Raw genomic sequence first — 16,610 nt, forward strand, 5'->3', positions numbered from 1 at the left:
ATTAATACTCTCTTTATGACTTAGACTTCCAACAAAGATCCTAACAAACACTGACAACCAGAAACAAGCACACTGGTGTTCCAATGCTACTCCCAAGTACAACAAATCTATATATAACAAAAAGATTTCCAAACTTCGATTACAGGTTCATTTACCTCAGCACTCAAAATACAATATTCAGTGCAACACAAGCAATTTTACAATCTCCTAATGTCAGTCATAATGGTATCTGCCCTGAATTTATCTCATGTAGCTTAAAAATGCAAATGAACTCTAACTTTTCCCCCTGTATATCTATTTTCAATTACCAATAAATTCCTTATTTGATGCAAATAATAAGGTGTCAAGTACCTGGATGACTGCTGGGCGGGGATGGCGGTCTCTGGTTTGATGGTGTTGCTGGAATGGTCTTTAGAGTAACTGGCTGTAGTAATACTGAATTTGAATATTCCGGAAACTGAAGAGAGCAGGGTACATGTTCAAGTAAACATTCTATATTAAGCTTTACTTTATAATTTAGATTCCTAGGCTTCCAAATGGCAGTATTCCAAGAACCATATATTCTGAACTGGATAAGAATTAGTAATTATTATTTTAGTTTTTAAGGTAATAACCCCTTACAAAATTTACTGCTTTTCTGTCTGGTTTCATGCCCATTGCACCTCATTTCCCATATAAAATTTAAACTTAAAAAAAAATGTTGCTTTTTAAAAAAAGAAGCAGGAATGTATGGCTCAGACCAGAGTCTGTTGTTCCACACTGAATAAAACCTCGGCCTCAAAGGACGAAAAACAATATTAACCACAAAAAAGCATAAGGTGAAGATATCAAATCAGGACTTAAAGACAAAGATTAAAGTTTTAATTAGAAATATCTCTTTCTTGTAATTTTCTTCATTCATTTCACAAATATGTCCTGGGCACCTACTGTATGCCAGGCTCTATAAATAAAGCAGTAAATAAAGTAGGCCAAATCCCTGCCCTCAAGAAGTAATCAGCAAATGTAAACAGGTGTCAGATAGCAAGTGCTCTCAGGAAAAAGCAGGGCAATGGGAGAAGAGAGGCTGGGGTGGGATATTGCTCTGACAGTCATAGTCAAGGGAATGCCTCACCACGGGGGACACTGAGCAGAGCCCTGATTCTGATGTGGGTCCTGTGATTAGCTAAAGTCATATGCTCATATGGTCATATGCTCTGAAGCAGCGGGGTGGCCAATGCAGTTGGAGAGGCAAGAGGTGCAGCTAGAGAGGTAGTGGGAGGGGTCAGAGCAGCATTTCAGGCTTTTACTGAGCAAAATGGAGGCAGGAAGAAAATCACAGGTGGTTTTAGAGCAGACAAGTAACATAATACAAACTTTACTTTTAAAAAAGATTGACATGGGGACTTCCCTGGTGGTCCAGTGGTTAAGAATTGGTCTTGTTGGGCTTCCCTGGTGGCGCAGTGGTTGAGAGTATGCCAGCCGATGCAGGGGACGCGGGTTCGTGCCCCAGTCCGGGAGGATCCCACATGCTGCGGAGCGGCTGGGCCCGTGAGCCATGGCCACTGAGCCTGTGTGTCTGGAGCCTGTGCTCCACAATGGGGGAGACCACAACAGTGGGAGGCCCACGTACCGCCAAAAAAAAAAAAAAAAAAAAAAAAAAGTCTTGCAATCCAGGGGACACTGCTTTGAACCCTGGTCAGGGAACTAAGATCCCACATGCCACAGGGCAACTAAGCCCGTGCACCACAGCTGCTGAACCCACGTGCCACAACTAGAGAGCCCACGCACTGCAACTAATGAGCCCATGTGCTCTGGAGCCCATGTGCCACAACTAGAGAGAAGCCCACACACCGCAACGAAAGATCCCGTGTGCTGCAACTAAGACCCAATACAGCCAAAAAAAAAAAATGAAAAAAATATTGCTCTGGTTTCTGTTTTAAGAATAGATTGTGTGATGGGGGTGGGCGTGGAGAGGAAGGTGAAGGCTGAAGCAGGGCAGCACTCAGGGAGGCCACTGCAATATCCATCTCATGGCAGCCTGAACTGGGATGTGGAAGTGGAGGCGGTGAGAAGTGGCTGGAAAATGGATATATTTTGAAGGTAGAAGTAAAATGGTAGAGGTCAAGCATGATTTCTCAAGGTTTTTGACCTCAGCAACTGAAATAGTGGTCATTTACTGAGTGGGGAAGACAGCAGGAAGAGCAAATTGGGAGACAGCGCTGAAAGAAAGCAAGAGGAGATGTGAAGTGGAAGGTATAAATGTGAGTCCTGAGTGTAGGGAAGGCATAAGGTCTGGAGACAGCAACTTGTAAGTCGTCAGTCTGAATGGAATTTCAAGATAGGAGACCAAAAGACCATGGAGGAATGAATGCCAGACTTCTGGGGTCTCCAATACTGAAAGGCCAGTAGAGGAGGAGGGACCAGCAAAGGGGATGGAGAAGAACTGAGGCAAGAGAAGAACCCAAGGTGAGTGACGTCTGAAAGCCATGTGCGCAGAAAGTAGGATGTGACTGACTGTCAGTTGCTGTTGATCAGGTAAGATGAAGACTGAGAATTGCAGGACTACATTTAGTAAATCTCGAGGTCTCTGGTGACCTTGACAAGAGCTCTGCCAGTAAAGTGGCTGGAATGAGAACTTGTCTGAAGTCTGTCAGAGGATGGGAGGAAAGAAAGTGGAGACAGCAAATATAAACATCTCTAAGGGAATTCTGATCCTTAACCATCTTTCTAACGTAAGTGAGACTACACTTGTCTATCTTAAATGATTAAAAAGACAACAAGGAAAAGTCCTAACAAGGGCTGTGTCAACACATTATAAAGAAACTTTGAGCAGAACATAAGAATTAAGGACCAGGAGTTCCTTTTTAGCATGATAATTGCTCATCAGGTGGACTGCCAGGGAAAGCCTTCATTACTTACACTCTCATATGTAGGACTTGAGGCGAGGTTTTGGCTGGTCCTTTGGACAAACCTAGGATAGTGTGATAACAGCATGATTACCCTACAGTGAGATCAAAGATGCAAAAAGATGACTTTCCTGGTCTAAAAACAAAACCCAAAATGTACCTTCAGACTACACAAACATATTAATTTTATATATCAATAAAAATTACCATTGGTTTTAGTGCCCAGCAGATCATGATGCCCAAATACCAAAGACAGTAAAGATAAAACCCTGTCCCCAGGCAGTGGCAGCCTTGAGACCCTGGAGTGTGCACACTATACCAGTGACAGCAGAGCCTTAGTCTTTGCATGAGCGTAGCTACCACCCCATCGTTTCCTAAAGGATGAGGGACAATGCAGAGTAGAGGTTAGGAAGGGGGGGCAGTCTGGAGTAAAGTTGGAGTAAACACACTTCACCCTGTCTCTCCCACCAAATGCAACTATAAAACCTGGACAGAATGTGTGGGGCAAATATTTGAGGAATGAAAAGTAAACACTAGTTACAGCCTGATTGGGAAAGAAGACTAGAATTTGAGTATCAGTGAAATGTTGGTGAACTTACCATGTTCTGCCCCTCTGGTATTCCCTCACTGGAATGCAGTGCAGCCTAAAACCCAAGTGGGCAGTGAAGACAGAGCTCCAGGAGAAGCCTCTCATTCTCATTCAAGGAGCAGGAAAGTGAAATCCTCATGCTCAGAGAGAGCGTGGAAATCCCCCATCCCTTTTTTCCTCTTTGTTCTTTCACACCCCAAACCCTAGGCAATCCCAAGGGGCTGCAGTGACAGCAGAGGCAACAGGGGCTTAAAACGCTGAGTGAGGAGAACCTTCCTCTCTAGGAGGTAGAACTGTGATCACAAGAGGATATGGCCAACCTCTGTTGTTTCTTTTATCCCTTCTGTCCTGCCATTTGGTGCCCAACACAAGCATAGTCAAGGAAATGCATGGCATAGTAAACCTTCAGCTTTTTGACTGGAGAGCCAAAAAAGGGAGTCCCAGGAAAGCAAAGAACCAGAGAACTCACAAAGAGGGAGGAATTCAGGAAAACAACCTCAAAGTTGTTTACAAAATCCTGGGCTCACACCCTGATCTATGCATCCATGGCTGATCCCAATAAATGCCAAAGATGTTGAGAACTGAACACACAGCCTGCTATCCAGACCTTACGTGAATACTGGGTGGCACACATGTGGGACAGATCTCAATAGCACTGCCAAGGCTTTGAAAATTTAACTGACATCGGAACCGAAGCACACAGAAGGCAGGCTGAAACTGTGGTGTAAACCTCATGAGGTTGTTTGCCTACTAATCAAAACATTAACATTCTCAACAGGATTTAGATAAGATGAGGTGTCTCATATCATTAAAAATGTCCAAGATACAATCCAAAATTACTATGTATATGAAGAACTGAGAAAATTTAAACTTGCAAGAGAAAAGACAATCAACAGTGGTTGATATCTAGAGGACACAGATGTTGAAATTATCTTACAATTTTAAAGCAGCTATTTATACAAATGCTTCAGCAAGGAACTGTGAACACTCTTGAAAAAAAACAGAAAAATAGAGTCTCAGCAAAGAAACACAAGATTATAAAGAAGAGCCAGATGGGAATTTTAGAATTGAAAATTTCAGTAACTGAAATTTTAAAAAATTACAGAATGAGCTAAACAGCAAACTGGGGATGACAGAGGAAAGAGAGTGAGAAAAGCAATGAACAGAACCTTATCGCTCTATGAAACAATGATAACAGATCTAACGTGTGTCATCAAAAGTCCCAGAAGGACGGCAGAAAGTGTGTAGTGCTGAAAAAAATATTTGAAATAATAAAGGCTTAAAACTTCACAAATTTGGTCAAAGACAAACCCACAGATTCAAGAAGTTCAGTGTAATAGGTTGAGTGGTGGCTCCCAAAGAGTTATGTCCTTGTCCTAATTCCTGGTACCTATGAGTGTCACCTTATTTGGAAAAAAGGTCTTTGCAGATATAATTAAGGACACTGAGATGACGTTTGAGTGGGCACTATATTCAGTGACAAGTGACCTTAAAACAGAAAAACGGGAGTTGGGGGAAGGAGGGGCTGAGACACACAGGGGAGAAGGTAATGTGAAGGTGGAGAAAGAAAGTGAAATGATGTGTCCACAAGCCAAAATAACAAAGGAGTGCCAACACTCACCAGAATCTGGAAGAGGCAAAGAATGGCTTCTCCTCTGAGAGCCCTGGAGGGAGACTGCCTTGCTTTCTCTAGACTTCTAGCCTCCAGAACTCTATGAAGATAAGTTCCTGTGGTTTTAAACCCACCAGTTTGTGGTAATGTTTTTATGGTAGCCACAGGAAATGAATACACTCAGTAAAACCAAAAGACAGCCATGCTCAGATACATCAAATCAAACTGTTCAAAATTAGAAGAAAAAGAAAAGTTCTTAAAGCACAGCCAGAAAAAAACAACACAGAATCAATAAGGGAAAAATAAAATTTGAATGAATATTAGCTTTCTCATTAGAAGCCATTTAGGCCAGAGGAGACTGGAGCAATGTTTAAAAACTGCTGGAAGAGGGCTTCCCTGGTGGCGCAGTGGTTAGGAGTCCGCTTGCCAATACAGGGGACACGGGTTCAAGCCTTGGTCCGAGAGGATCCCACATGCCGTGAAGCAACTAAGCCCACGCGCCACAACTACTGAGCCTGCACTCTAAAGCCCGCAAGCCACAGCTACTGAAGCCCACAGGCCTAGAGCCCGTGCTCTGCAACGAGAGGCCACCGCAATGAGGAGTGGCCCCTGCTCGCCACAACTAGAGGAAGGCCCGCGCACAGCAGCAAAGACCCAATGCAGCCAAAAATAAAAAAATAAATTTATTTTAAAAAACTGCTGGAAGAAAAGAACCATCTACCCAGAATCTAATGAGAATATCCTTCAGGAACAAAAATGAAAAAGACATACTCACATGAAATAATCTAAGAGACTTTCACTGCCAACAGACCTTCTCTAAAATAATGCTAAAAGAAATTCTTCAGTGAGAAGAGAAATTGTACCAGAATAGAAGGAAAGCAACAGAAATGGTAAATATTGGGTAAATATAATAGGCTATTCTTCTCTTCCTGAGTCTTTAAAATTTGAGGGTTGCAAGCAAAAACTATATTATGGAAAAATAATTGTATAATAATTATACATTGGTTGTGGTTTTTTAACATACATAATACAATAACTATAATTTATATTATTAAAGGGGAGCACTGTATGATAATAAGGTTTCTACATTTCACTTCAAGTGGGAAAATACTGGTTTTAAGTACACTAAAAAAACTGTAATTCCTAGAGCAACCATTCCTCCCCTCCCAATATATACACTACACAAAGATACAAAATCACGATAAAATGGAATATTGAAAACATTCAGATAACCTAAAGTATGAAGGAAAGAGGAAACAGAAAAAAAACCACACACACCAAAGGGAACAAATAGAAAGCAAATTACACAGTGCTAGACCTAAATCCAAACATATTAAATGTAAATGGTCTAAACATACCAATTAAAGACAGAAGTTATTAAAATACATAAAAATGCATGACCCAACCATGTTATCTATTAGAAACTCACTTCAAATAATTAAGTTAAAAATAAAAAGGCAGGGCTTCCCTGTGGCACAGTGGATAAATCTGCCTGCTGATGCAGGGGACACAGGTTTGATCCCTGGTCCAGGAAGATCCCACATGCTGTGGAGCAACTAAGCCCATGCACCACAACTACTAAGCCTGTACTCTAGAGCCTGTGAGCCACAACTACTGAAGCCCTCGTGCCTAGAGCCTGTGGTCCACAACGAATAATAGCCCCCGCTCGCCGCAACTAGAGAAAAGCCCACGCACAGCAACAAAGACCCAACACAGCCAAAAAAAAAAAAAAGTAAAAAGGCAGAAGAACATATACCATGTGAACACTAATCAAAAGAAAGCTAGAGTGGCTATATTAATATCAAAGTATACATGAGGGCAAAGACAAATACAAGGTATAAAGAGGGACATTACATAATGATAAAAGGGTCAATTCACCAAGACAACAATCCTGAATGAAAATGAACTTAAAGACAGCTTCAAATACATGAAGCAAATAATTTTACATAAACTTTTCTAGAAATATTACATACTGTATGACTCTATTCAGATGCTATTGTCACAAACTATAATGATAGAGAACAGACTGGTGGCTGCTGGGGGTTGGGGATGGGGGTAAGTGACTATAAAGGAATAATAGCATAAGGGAGCTTTCTGGGATAATGAACTAGTCTACATTCGGACTGTGGGGGTAGTTACATGAATCTATGTATATATGTTAAAATACATAGAACTGTACACCAAACAAAAAAAGGGTCAATTTCATCATACGGAAATTTTTTAAATAAAGTGCAGAAAGAAAAAAAGAGAGCAGGTATGGAAATCAGATCCACTTGAATTTGAATCCTCTTTCTGCACTAGTTGGCAGCCTTGGTTTCTTCACTTATACAGTGAATATTGGGGGTACCTATCTCATAGGCCTGTAGGGAGTGCTAGTGAGTAATAAGTAAGCATTTCTTATCTTCTTAGCCTATTGCCTGATACTAAGTGGGCTATAAATATGACCTGTGGCTTTATCCCATCATCATCGCTTTTCAGGGATCCTTTCTGTTATGAATAATTCCATCACTCATTTGTTCTGTGATGATAAATTAAATTGCAGACATAGAGAGGTGGAAAAATCTCAAGACCGTAAGATATTTTGATGGCTCATTTTGCCACTCATATGTAATCTTTGGCATATGATTTAACCCAGATTCATGCCTTAGGTAACTTTAGCGCTTCAATTTCCATCACTAAAAAACTGACTAGTGATACTTTCACTCATGTATCAATATAAGCTTTTTCTGAAAATCAGAAAAAATAGATACAAAAGACATAGTCTAGAAAACAAAATATAGATGTCACACATTATCTTTTTTTTTTTTTTTTTTTTTTTTTTTTTTTTTTTTTTGCGGTATGCGGGCCTCTCACTGTTGTGGCCTCTCCCGTTGCGGAGCACAGGCTCCGGACGCGCAGGCCTAGCGGCCATGGCTCACGGGCTCAGTTGCTCCGCGGCATGTGGGATCTTCCCGGACCAGGGCACGAACCCGTGTCTCCCGCATCGGCAGGCGGATTCTCAACCACTGCGCCACCAGGGAAGCCCACACATTATCTTTTATTCCAGTGAATTCTAAGAACTATTATAATTATTTTGATATCTGGAACTTGGGCAGACAATCATTAACAGGGTTTCTAATGATCAGCCGATCACTGCCTTATGGTTCCCCAGAGACATTTTTTAAAACTAAAGATTCTTGCTACTGAATCAGAGTTTCTGGGGCCTAGCAATTTTACTGTTTAATAATCACTCAAGTGATTTTTATGCACCTTAGAGTATGAGATCCACAAAACTAAGCAGCTATTAGCTAGGATTTGATCTTTGTGTGAGTTTTATACAGACACTTTTTGTAATGGGATTTCATCTTTATGGTCAATCTTTCCCAACAAGATTTGCAGAATAAAGGAAAACAGAATCAGCTACTTCAGACCACATTATTTACTAAGCAACTTCACTGGAGTTTTGCCTGCAACATTTCAACATTTACTTGCATCACAGAAGTCAAGACCAGAGGGAGTCAAGCTAAGGTAATGACCCAACATGGTGGTTCAAGAGATAGCCATGTCCCAGCAGATGAATCTTTCCTTTCTCTCTTCTTCCCTCACACAATTTTTTTTTTTTTTGCTTTTTTCCCCAGTTTGATTCTCCTTTCTCTTCTCCTCAGTCTACCCCTCTCCTTTTTAATATAGAAAAGTAACTAAAAAATATCTAAGTCCATTGACATAAAAACACAGCCAAGACGTGCTGTTGAGTGAAAAACAAAAGCAAGGTTCAAGAGAGTATGCATAGTATGCTGCCCTTTATTTAATAAAGGAGAAAAAATAATTCATATTCCTATTTACCTAAAGACACTTTGGAAGGATAAATAAGAAACTAACAAAGAGGTTCCCCGGGTGGGAGCAGGTATGACCCAAGGGAGGGCAAAAGGCAGGATGGGGGTGGGATAATATCAAGTGTTGTCCTTGTACATCTTTTTATATCGCTTTGATGTCTGCATCATGGAAATGTACTGCCTATTACCTAAAATACATATATTTAAAAGGAAAAAAAAGAATATAATAGGCTTTGATGGAAGGCAAATCTAACTTTTATGTTTTTTGCTGTTTATCTGCTCCATCCTGCCTCTTCTTGACCTTAGGTAACCATACTTTTTTAGGTTCTTCTGCATCTTTCTTATGTTTCTCTATGCAAAGAGTGGCAAACATTAGCATATATTATTTCTTACTTTCTTACACAAATTTGAGATCGTATACACACACTACTTTGCACCTTTTCTCATTTAATAATAAATACATTGGTGATCGTCCCTCACATAGAGGGCCTACTTTTTTCTCCAGAAGTATAATATATTGTGTAGATGTTTATTTAACCATTCCCCAAACTGAAGGATACTTGAGTTGTTTCTAATTATTAGCTATTGCACAAATGCTGTCAAGAATAACCTTTTAAATACCTTATTTTGCATAAATGAGTATAAATTCCTAGACTGCAAGTTCAAAGGTAAATGCATTTATAATTTTAATAGATATTGCCACTTGCCCTTCACAAAAACTGCACAGTTTTGTGATAGTATCTGTCTCTCCAGTTAACAAAGCATGTTAACAAACATGTAGACTACTGCCAATCTGTGAGGTTAAAAAAAAGTCTTATTGCAGTTTAACTTATATTTCTGTAACTGTACATAAGGCTGAGCATCACTCAGCAAAAATATGTTTCTAAGTCATTTGTATTTCCTTTTTGGTGAACTATCAGTTCACCAGACCTGCTACTTAATTACTACATGAACTTCTATTCCCTAGGTCTCAGCCTTTTTTCCTATAAAATGGGAATAATGATAATAGCACTGATCCAAGAACTTTTGCAAAGATTAAATGCAATAAATAAAAACAGGTCAGCAAAGTGCCTGCCACACAGCAAGTGCTCTGCAATCTGTGTGGCCGTTTCTGTTCCCCCACTTTGTCATTGTATTTTTCTTACCTCCTGTTACCACTAAAAAAAATAAGAGAAACAGAGAATTTATGGAAGGCTTGCTATGTACTGAGTGCTATACTAGGAGGTACATACAGCATTGCACAGAAATCTTTTTAAGAATCCTAGAGAGTATTCTCAGAAGAGAAATGAAGGCTCACACTGGTTAAGTTTCTCATCCAAGGTCACACAGCTAATAGGAAGCAGTACTGAAATTCTACATCAGTTATGTATGATTCCTAAGTCTCTACTTTTTATATTATGTCATGTTTTCTTAAATATGAGGAATCAGAATGAGATGGAATTAGTTCTGGAGTATTACTGACATACTTACAGGGGTGTTTCTGTGTTTTCTGAGGCTAGCAAATCCACCTGTGGATGAAGACTGGGTTTCAAGTTGTTTGTTACAACAGGACTTGGAGAGCTGAAATCTAGAACACAAAATGTACTTATTGCTTGGCTTTAAAACATTTTGTCCATCAGTTCTGTTGAACTTTCCACTGTTTAAAAAAAACAAACAAACCACCAAATTAAGGGGATTGAGATAGTTCTGTCACCATAAAATCGTGGGATTTCCTTAAACAGAAATTAAAAAACATCATTTATGGCGATTGGAAAGAGAGAAATTCCCTGCCGTAAAAAGAGGGTGTTGTAAAGGTAGCAAACGTTATTGTGTTGGGTTTTCTAAAATCCCAAGCTGACTCAGAATGGAAGGGATTTTATGTCTTATCCTGTCAAGCACAAAAGTAAAAAGCTATGGCATATATAGAGCTCTACCCTCACCTCTCCAAACTTTCAAGTTCCCATAATCATGAGACACCCCAAAGAGAATAATTATTTCCCCCCCGCTCTGAAAATGCCTGATAAAAACTCAAGAAAACTCTTCAATATAATGGACTCCAAACATCCCACTGGTCTAAGCAAGCAGCCAACATTTTAGAAATGGGGTAAGTAATAAGAAAACCACAAATTGAGTGATACCGACTATTCTGATTCTAAAAAATCCTGCTAACATAAGAGGAAAACAAACTGATTTTAATTGGGGAGAAAATTCTGGATTTCAGCATTTTTCATCACCTTTACTTTGTAATTTACCAAAACTCTTTGGGAAGGATAATAGGAGACAACAAATAAGACAGATAAGGTAAGTAACCCTAAGCCTACAGTGCAACATCATTCATTTACCATCACAGAAAACCATTAAAGCAACAATTGCTCTCATTTTATAAAGTAGGAAAGTCTCCAAGGTGGGTGGCTAAGAGGTGGCAGAACTGGGATTTCAACTTGGACTTCTCTGACTCAAAAGCTTGTGATTTGCCCTCCACATTTTGCCATCATGAGGCCTCATAATCCCTGATTTTCTCTATATGCATAAAATATTCCCTTTCCTGATGCTGTAGTATGACAGAGAAAACCAAAGATAATAGCAAGTGGGTTCAGAGTAGGTTTAAGAATTGGCCATGGAGCTGAACAAGCTCTATAAGCAGGCCAGGCAAATTCCTCGAGATACTAAGACAGTGGGATGAGTTTCAAGGACCTCCTCCCCCAGACACATCCCATTCCTGTACTGGGTGTGACCTAACCATCTGTCAAGAAGTAATTAAGTCTCCTGATATAGTTCTCTGATATTCAAACTGACTTCAGTTCTTCTCAGTTTCCAGTTAATCAAGAAACCAAGAGAACTGTTTCACATCAAGCTCTTCCGCTGGTCTGAAAAGGCCCATGTGCTTATTTACTTAAGTCTGAAAGCTGAGCATTCAGGGTGTTGAGTTCTCCCAAAGTGGCCCTATGCATCAGAGAGCTGGGAGTCAGGTCAAGGAGATCAGAGGATGGGGCAGAAGGTTCACTGGTAGTCTGAAAACAAAGCAAACAAAAACACCATTTAGAAAAAACTATGTCAGGCAATTTGTCACAGCTTTCTCCCCAGACTTTCCTTTGGAGAAAGGAAGATCCTGTTTGGAAGTATCCTGAGAGAGAACTCTCCATTCAATAGACAATGCTAGTAATAATCACATCTCACCACTCACATGTGTCCCTGCTTAATTAGAGAATCTTCTTATGACCTCATCAATAATTCAATGAGTTATTAAGGCAGATACTCTACACTACTAAAACCACTCCAAATCATTAATGCATGTCTCCTCTTTTTTAAGAATTGTTTTTTATTGGTTTTTTTTTTTTTGCGGTACGCAGGCCTCTCACTGTTGTGGCCTCTCCCGCCGCGGAGCACAGGCTCTGGACGCGCAGGCTCAGCGGCCATGGCTCACGGGCCCAGCCGCTCCAAGGCATGTGGGATCTTCCCAGACGGGGGCACGAACCCGTGTCCCCTGCATCGGCAGGAGGACTCTCAACCACTGTGCCACCAGGGAAGCCCAAGACTTGTTTTATATAAGCTTTGCTCCTTGCTGTAGAATTCATAAAATTTTCAATTGTTTATTTTATAACAGTTCTATTTACTTACATTGGCATCTTCCCTCTGGTTCTTATTTTGCTCCAAAATCCTTTGTTGGTTTCGAATGAACCTGTTTGAATTATCAAAATGCAAGTATTTAAAAGAAAACAGAAAATAGAAAATGCTATAATATTTAACAGAATTATGAATGTGCAAATATTTAGGAATAATCAGCCTCATCCCCAATTCCCAATAAAGTACTTTAATAACTTTTTCCCAGTTTATAAAAGTAATAATGCCTTTAAAGAAAGCTATGAGAAAATGGACAAATATTACAAATATGAAGAATTCCATCAAGATATGGTTCCTATTAATATTATGATGTACTTCCTTCTAGTATTTTTTTCTGTAAGTTAATCTATTTTAAACTTAGTTGAAATTATACTTTACATAATTCTGTATTCTAATTCCATTATGTTCAGATCATTTTTCTAGTTATTCAGAAATACAACTTTTAGTGGTTGCATACTTAACCTAATGAATCACATATATAAATATTCTCCTTATTCTCAAATATTTGACTTGTTTCTAATTTTGCCAAAATTATCAAAATGATCATTTTCCATAAAATTCACATACAATTAACATATTTTCACTGTTTAATCTTCATTTTTATAAGACACTTGACACCTAACAATATTACCTTTTACAACTTTTTAAATTTTACATTGTTCGTACACTGTGGGTAAAGGAGGAGCAGTTAAATAAATAAATAAAAGAATAGGTTTCAAAGAATAGTGAAGCTGAAGGCAGAAATCCAAGGCACAAGTGTCAGTATTATTACTGAGTAGTTATAAGACCATACATATGATCCTCAGTTCTCCATCTACTCAAAGACAATAGCAATGTTTGAACCATTTCCTCAAAGTTATTCTCAAAGGGCACGATACAGACAGATAATACAGGTGGATGAATGTGGAAATGCTTTTGCAAACTAACAGCTGCTTTAGAAATACATAGTATTACTATTACGACACATCGATTCCATGAACCTAAACACTTTCTAGTCTAAAAGCTTACACTGAATTAAAGCATGGCTTAGGTGTAAGGATTTTCCCCTTTCTAACACACGGGCTGCTTCTTCCACCTACTCATGCTACTGGCTTCCTGCATGCTAGCTAGTTATGTGCAAGGTATGAACAACCTTCACAAAATCAAGCCTTGAGTAACAATTTCTGTTTCCTTATTTGCACAGCTATTCCCTGGATGTAATGAGTGGAGACTTCTGGGGATTTTGGAATAGGGTGAATGTACTTTGCCTGTGGGATGGATGTGAATCTTTAGGGAACAGAGGGCAGACTGTGGTGAGCGTGGTAAGCAGGATGATTCCCCGGCCAAGGTATCCATGTCCTAATCAATGGAACAGCGAGTATGTTAGGTTAGATGGCATATGGAGTGAAGATTGCTAATGAGTGGACTTTAATAGGGAGATTATCCTGGACCAAACAGATGAGCCCAGTGTAATCACAAAGGTCCTTAAATGTGGACGAGGGAGGCAGAAGAAGAAAGCAAGAGGGATACGATGTGAGAAGGACCCGACCAGACAACGTTGGCTTTGAAGATGGAGGAAAGGGGTCAGGAGCCTAGGAAAGCGGCATAAGTTGTACAAGTTAAGGAAAAGATTTTCCTCTAGAGCCTCCAAAAAGGAATGCAGCCCTGGTTCAAAGCTGAATCAGAAAAAGCTGTTCACAGAAATAATCCAGTCTCCTGATATCGAGACCAGAGAAACACACATTCCCCCTTGGAGGAAGCTTTTAGTAAGTGGTCTTGTGGTTTGTAATAGAATTCTCCAAAATGAAAACCATGAGTCAGCACTCTACTGAAAACCATATGGTTTTCCTTAGATATCTTCCCATTTACAAAGATTTATATCAACCCCCCCCAAAAAAAAACCCAAACAAACAACAAAAAAAACGAAGGGCAAGGTTTGCTCAGTGGTAAGGGAACATGGTCACAGGGCTCACATCCCTCCCTTGGTGCCCCGTCGCCTCTTCACAGAATGGCTGCTCTCCCTGACAGTGAGACAGTGAGGGAAAGAACTTATTTCGCAGCTGTGGGTTTTACTTCCCTGATTCTCTTGGTTCATTCACGATGAGTGGGGAAAAAAGTCTAGACAGTAAATTAAAAGGCTCACTGGGACAAGAAGAGGAGGAGGACAAGAAATTAATATTTAACATGCTAGCACCCAGCTAGGTGCTTTAACATACATTATCGCATTTAATTCTTAGAAACAAATAAAATAAACACACCCTCTCCAGATAGGTAGCATTATCCTCTTTAATAAATAGGAAAAAAAACAAATCTTTAAAAAGTTAAGCAATTTGTCCAAAATCATCAGCAAGATTTGAATCTGGACCTGTTCACCTCCTTCCCTTATGTCACACTGGTCCCATTCTTCATCTGTTGGTGGGAAATATGGCCCCTAATTCCAGGGAATTCTCGACAGAAATGGTTCCCCTAAGGGTGTCTTGAAATGTCACTGTAACTAGGAGGAAAACCTCTGATATTTAGCAGGTAGGGGCCACATAAGGGAAAACTGCCCTACCCAAAATGCCAATACAACTCCTATTTGAAACAAGGATCTAGAAAAAGTTTGGGGATCTCAGAGACTCCAGAATTTCTATGCTAGGAAGGCCTAGGTATAGGTTTGGAAAGAGACCAGGAGACTTGTCTGAAGCTATGTTTGTATATAGCACTTTTCATTAAGACAGAGGAGAAAGCCACCTGTCAATCAAAGCACGCTGCCGCTCCTTGGGGCCAGGTTCTAGGTGCCGGCTCTCTCCCCATGCCTGTTGTACCTTCCCATAGCTTCACAACCGTATGTGCTCTTACCTGCTCCTGGTTTAGTCAACTCCTCCTCATCCCATAGTTCTCAGCTTAAATGGTACTTCCTCATAGAAGCCTTCCTGTCCTTTTTCTGACCTGGATTAGGTCTGGTGGTTATTCTCACCAAATAGACCTCCTATTCACTGCATTTATTTCACTTTCCAAGTGTGTATATTTATATATATGATTGAAGGTGTTTTTCTAACTATAGGCTAGACTATAGATTACAATAGGTTATAAGACTATTACTTTGATGAATGAATAAATGACTTGGAAACAACTTAAATGCCTAATAAGTGAACTGTGAGAGAAACATGGACAATTATGCAGCTATTAAAAATAATGGTTTAGGGCTTCCCTGGTGGTGCAGTGGTTGACAGTCCACCTGCTGATGCAGGGGACGCGGGATCGTGCCCCGGTCTGAGAGGACCCACATGCCGCGGAGCTGCTGGGCCCGTGAGCCATGGCCGCTGAGCCTGTGTGTCCAGTCCAGAGCCTGTGCTCCGCAATGGGAGAGGCCACAGCAGTGAGAGGCCCGCGTACCAAAAACAAAAAATGGTTTAGCCAAAGCATTTAAGAACATAGGATATACAAATACTGGTTTTACGGCAAAGAAAATCAAGGGAGAAACAAAAGTATATTTTCTTTATATGATCACGACTATAAAAAAGTTTGGAAAATACCTAAAATGTTAGAAACAAAATTATGAGTACAGTCGACCCCTGTATCCACAGGTTCTGTATCTGTGAGTTCCGCATCTAAGAATTCAACCAACCTCAGACTGAAAATATTTGAAAAAGAAAAATTCCAGAAAGTTCTAAAAAGGAAACTTGAATTTGCCATGAACCAGCATCTATTTACATAGCATTTACATTTACTAGGTATTATAAGTAATCTAGAGATGATTTAAAGTGTACAGGAGGATATGCATAGGTTATACGCAAATACTACACTATTTTACATAAAGGGCTTGAGCATCTGTGGATTTTGGTATCCTTGGGGGTGCGGGTTTCTGGAAACAATCCCTTACAGATATCAAGGGATGACTGTGTTTGAAATTTTTGCCTTCATACTTCTCTGAACGGAATTTAGAAAAAAAAAAATCTGTGTTCATATACAGATTATCCTCACTGGCTACTCTGTTTTTTTGTTTTTTTTTTTTTTTGTGGTACGCGCGCCTCTCACCGCTGTGGCCTCTCCCATTGCGGAGCCCAGGCTCCGAAAGCGCAGGCCCAGCGGCCATGACTCACGGGCCCAGCCGCTCCGTGGCACGCGGGATCCTCCCGGACCGGGGCACG

General features: G+C 40.1%; 1 protein-coding gene across 7 annotated transcripts in view; it reads right to left on the reverse strand.

Moving 5' to 3' along the window:
* Positions 1-16,610, reverse strand: part of TOM1L1 (target of myb1 like 1 membrane trafficking protein) — a 54,899-nt gene that overhangs the window by 4,727 nt on the left and 33,562 nt on the right. For 4 of the 7 annotated variants that reach the window (XM_067020484.1, XM_067020483.1, XM_067020485.1 and 1 more), the window contains 5 exons: positions 12,496-12,556; positions 11,771-11,888; positions 10,369-10,465; positions 2,899-2,950; positions 352-457 (listed from right to left, as the gene is read on the reverse strand). In XM_067020484.1, coding sequence (XP_066876585.1) covers positions 352-457; positions 2,899-2,950; positions 10,369-10,465; positions 11,771-11,888; positions 12,496-12,556 — 434 coding nt within the window. The remainder of the gene's footprint in view (positions 1-351; positions 458-2,898; positions 2,951-10,368; positions 10,466-11,770; positions 11,889-12,495; positions 12,557-16,610) is intronic. The other 3 variants (XM_067020486.1, XM_059046864.2, XR_009332498.2) reach the window with 2 other exon arrangements.

The sequence above is a fragment of the Kogia breviceps genome, chromosome 19 (genome assembly GCF_026419965.1).
Source record: "Kogia breviceps isolate mKogBre1 chromosome 19, mKogBre1 haplotype 1, whole genome shotgun sequence".
NCBI lineage: Eukaryota > Metazoa > Chordata > Mammalia > Artiodactyla > Physeteridae > Kogia > Kogia breviceps.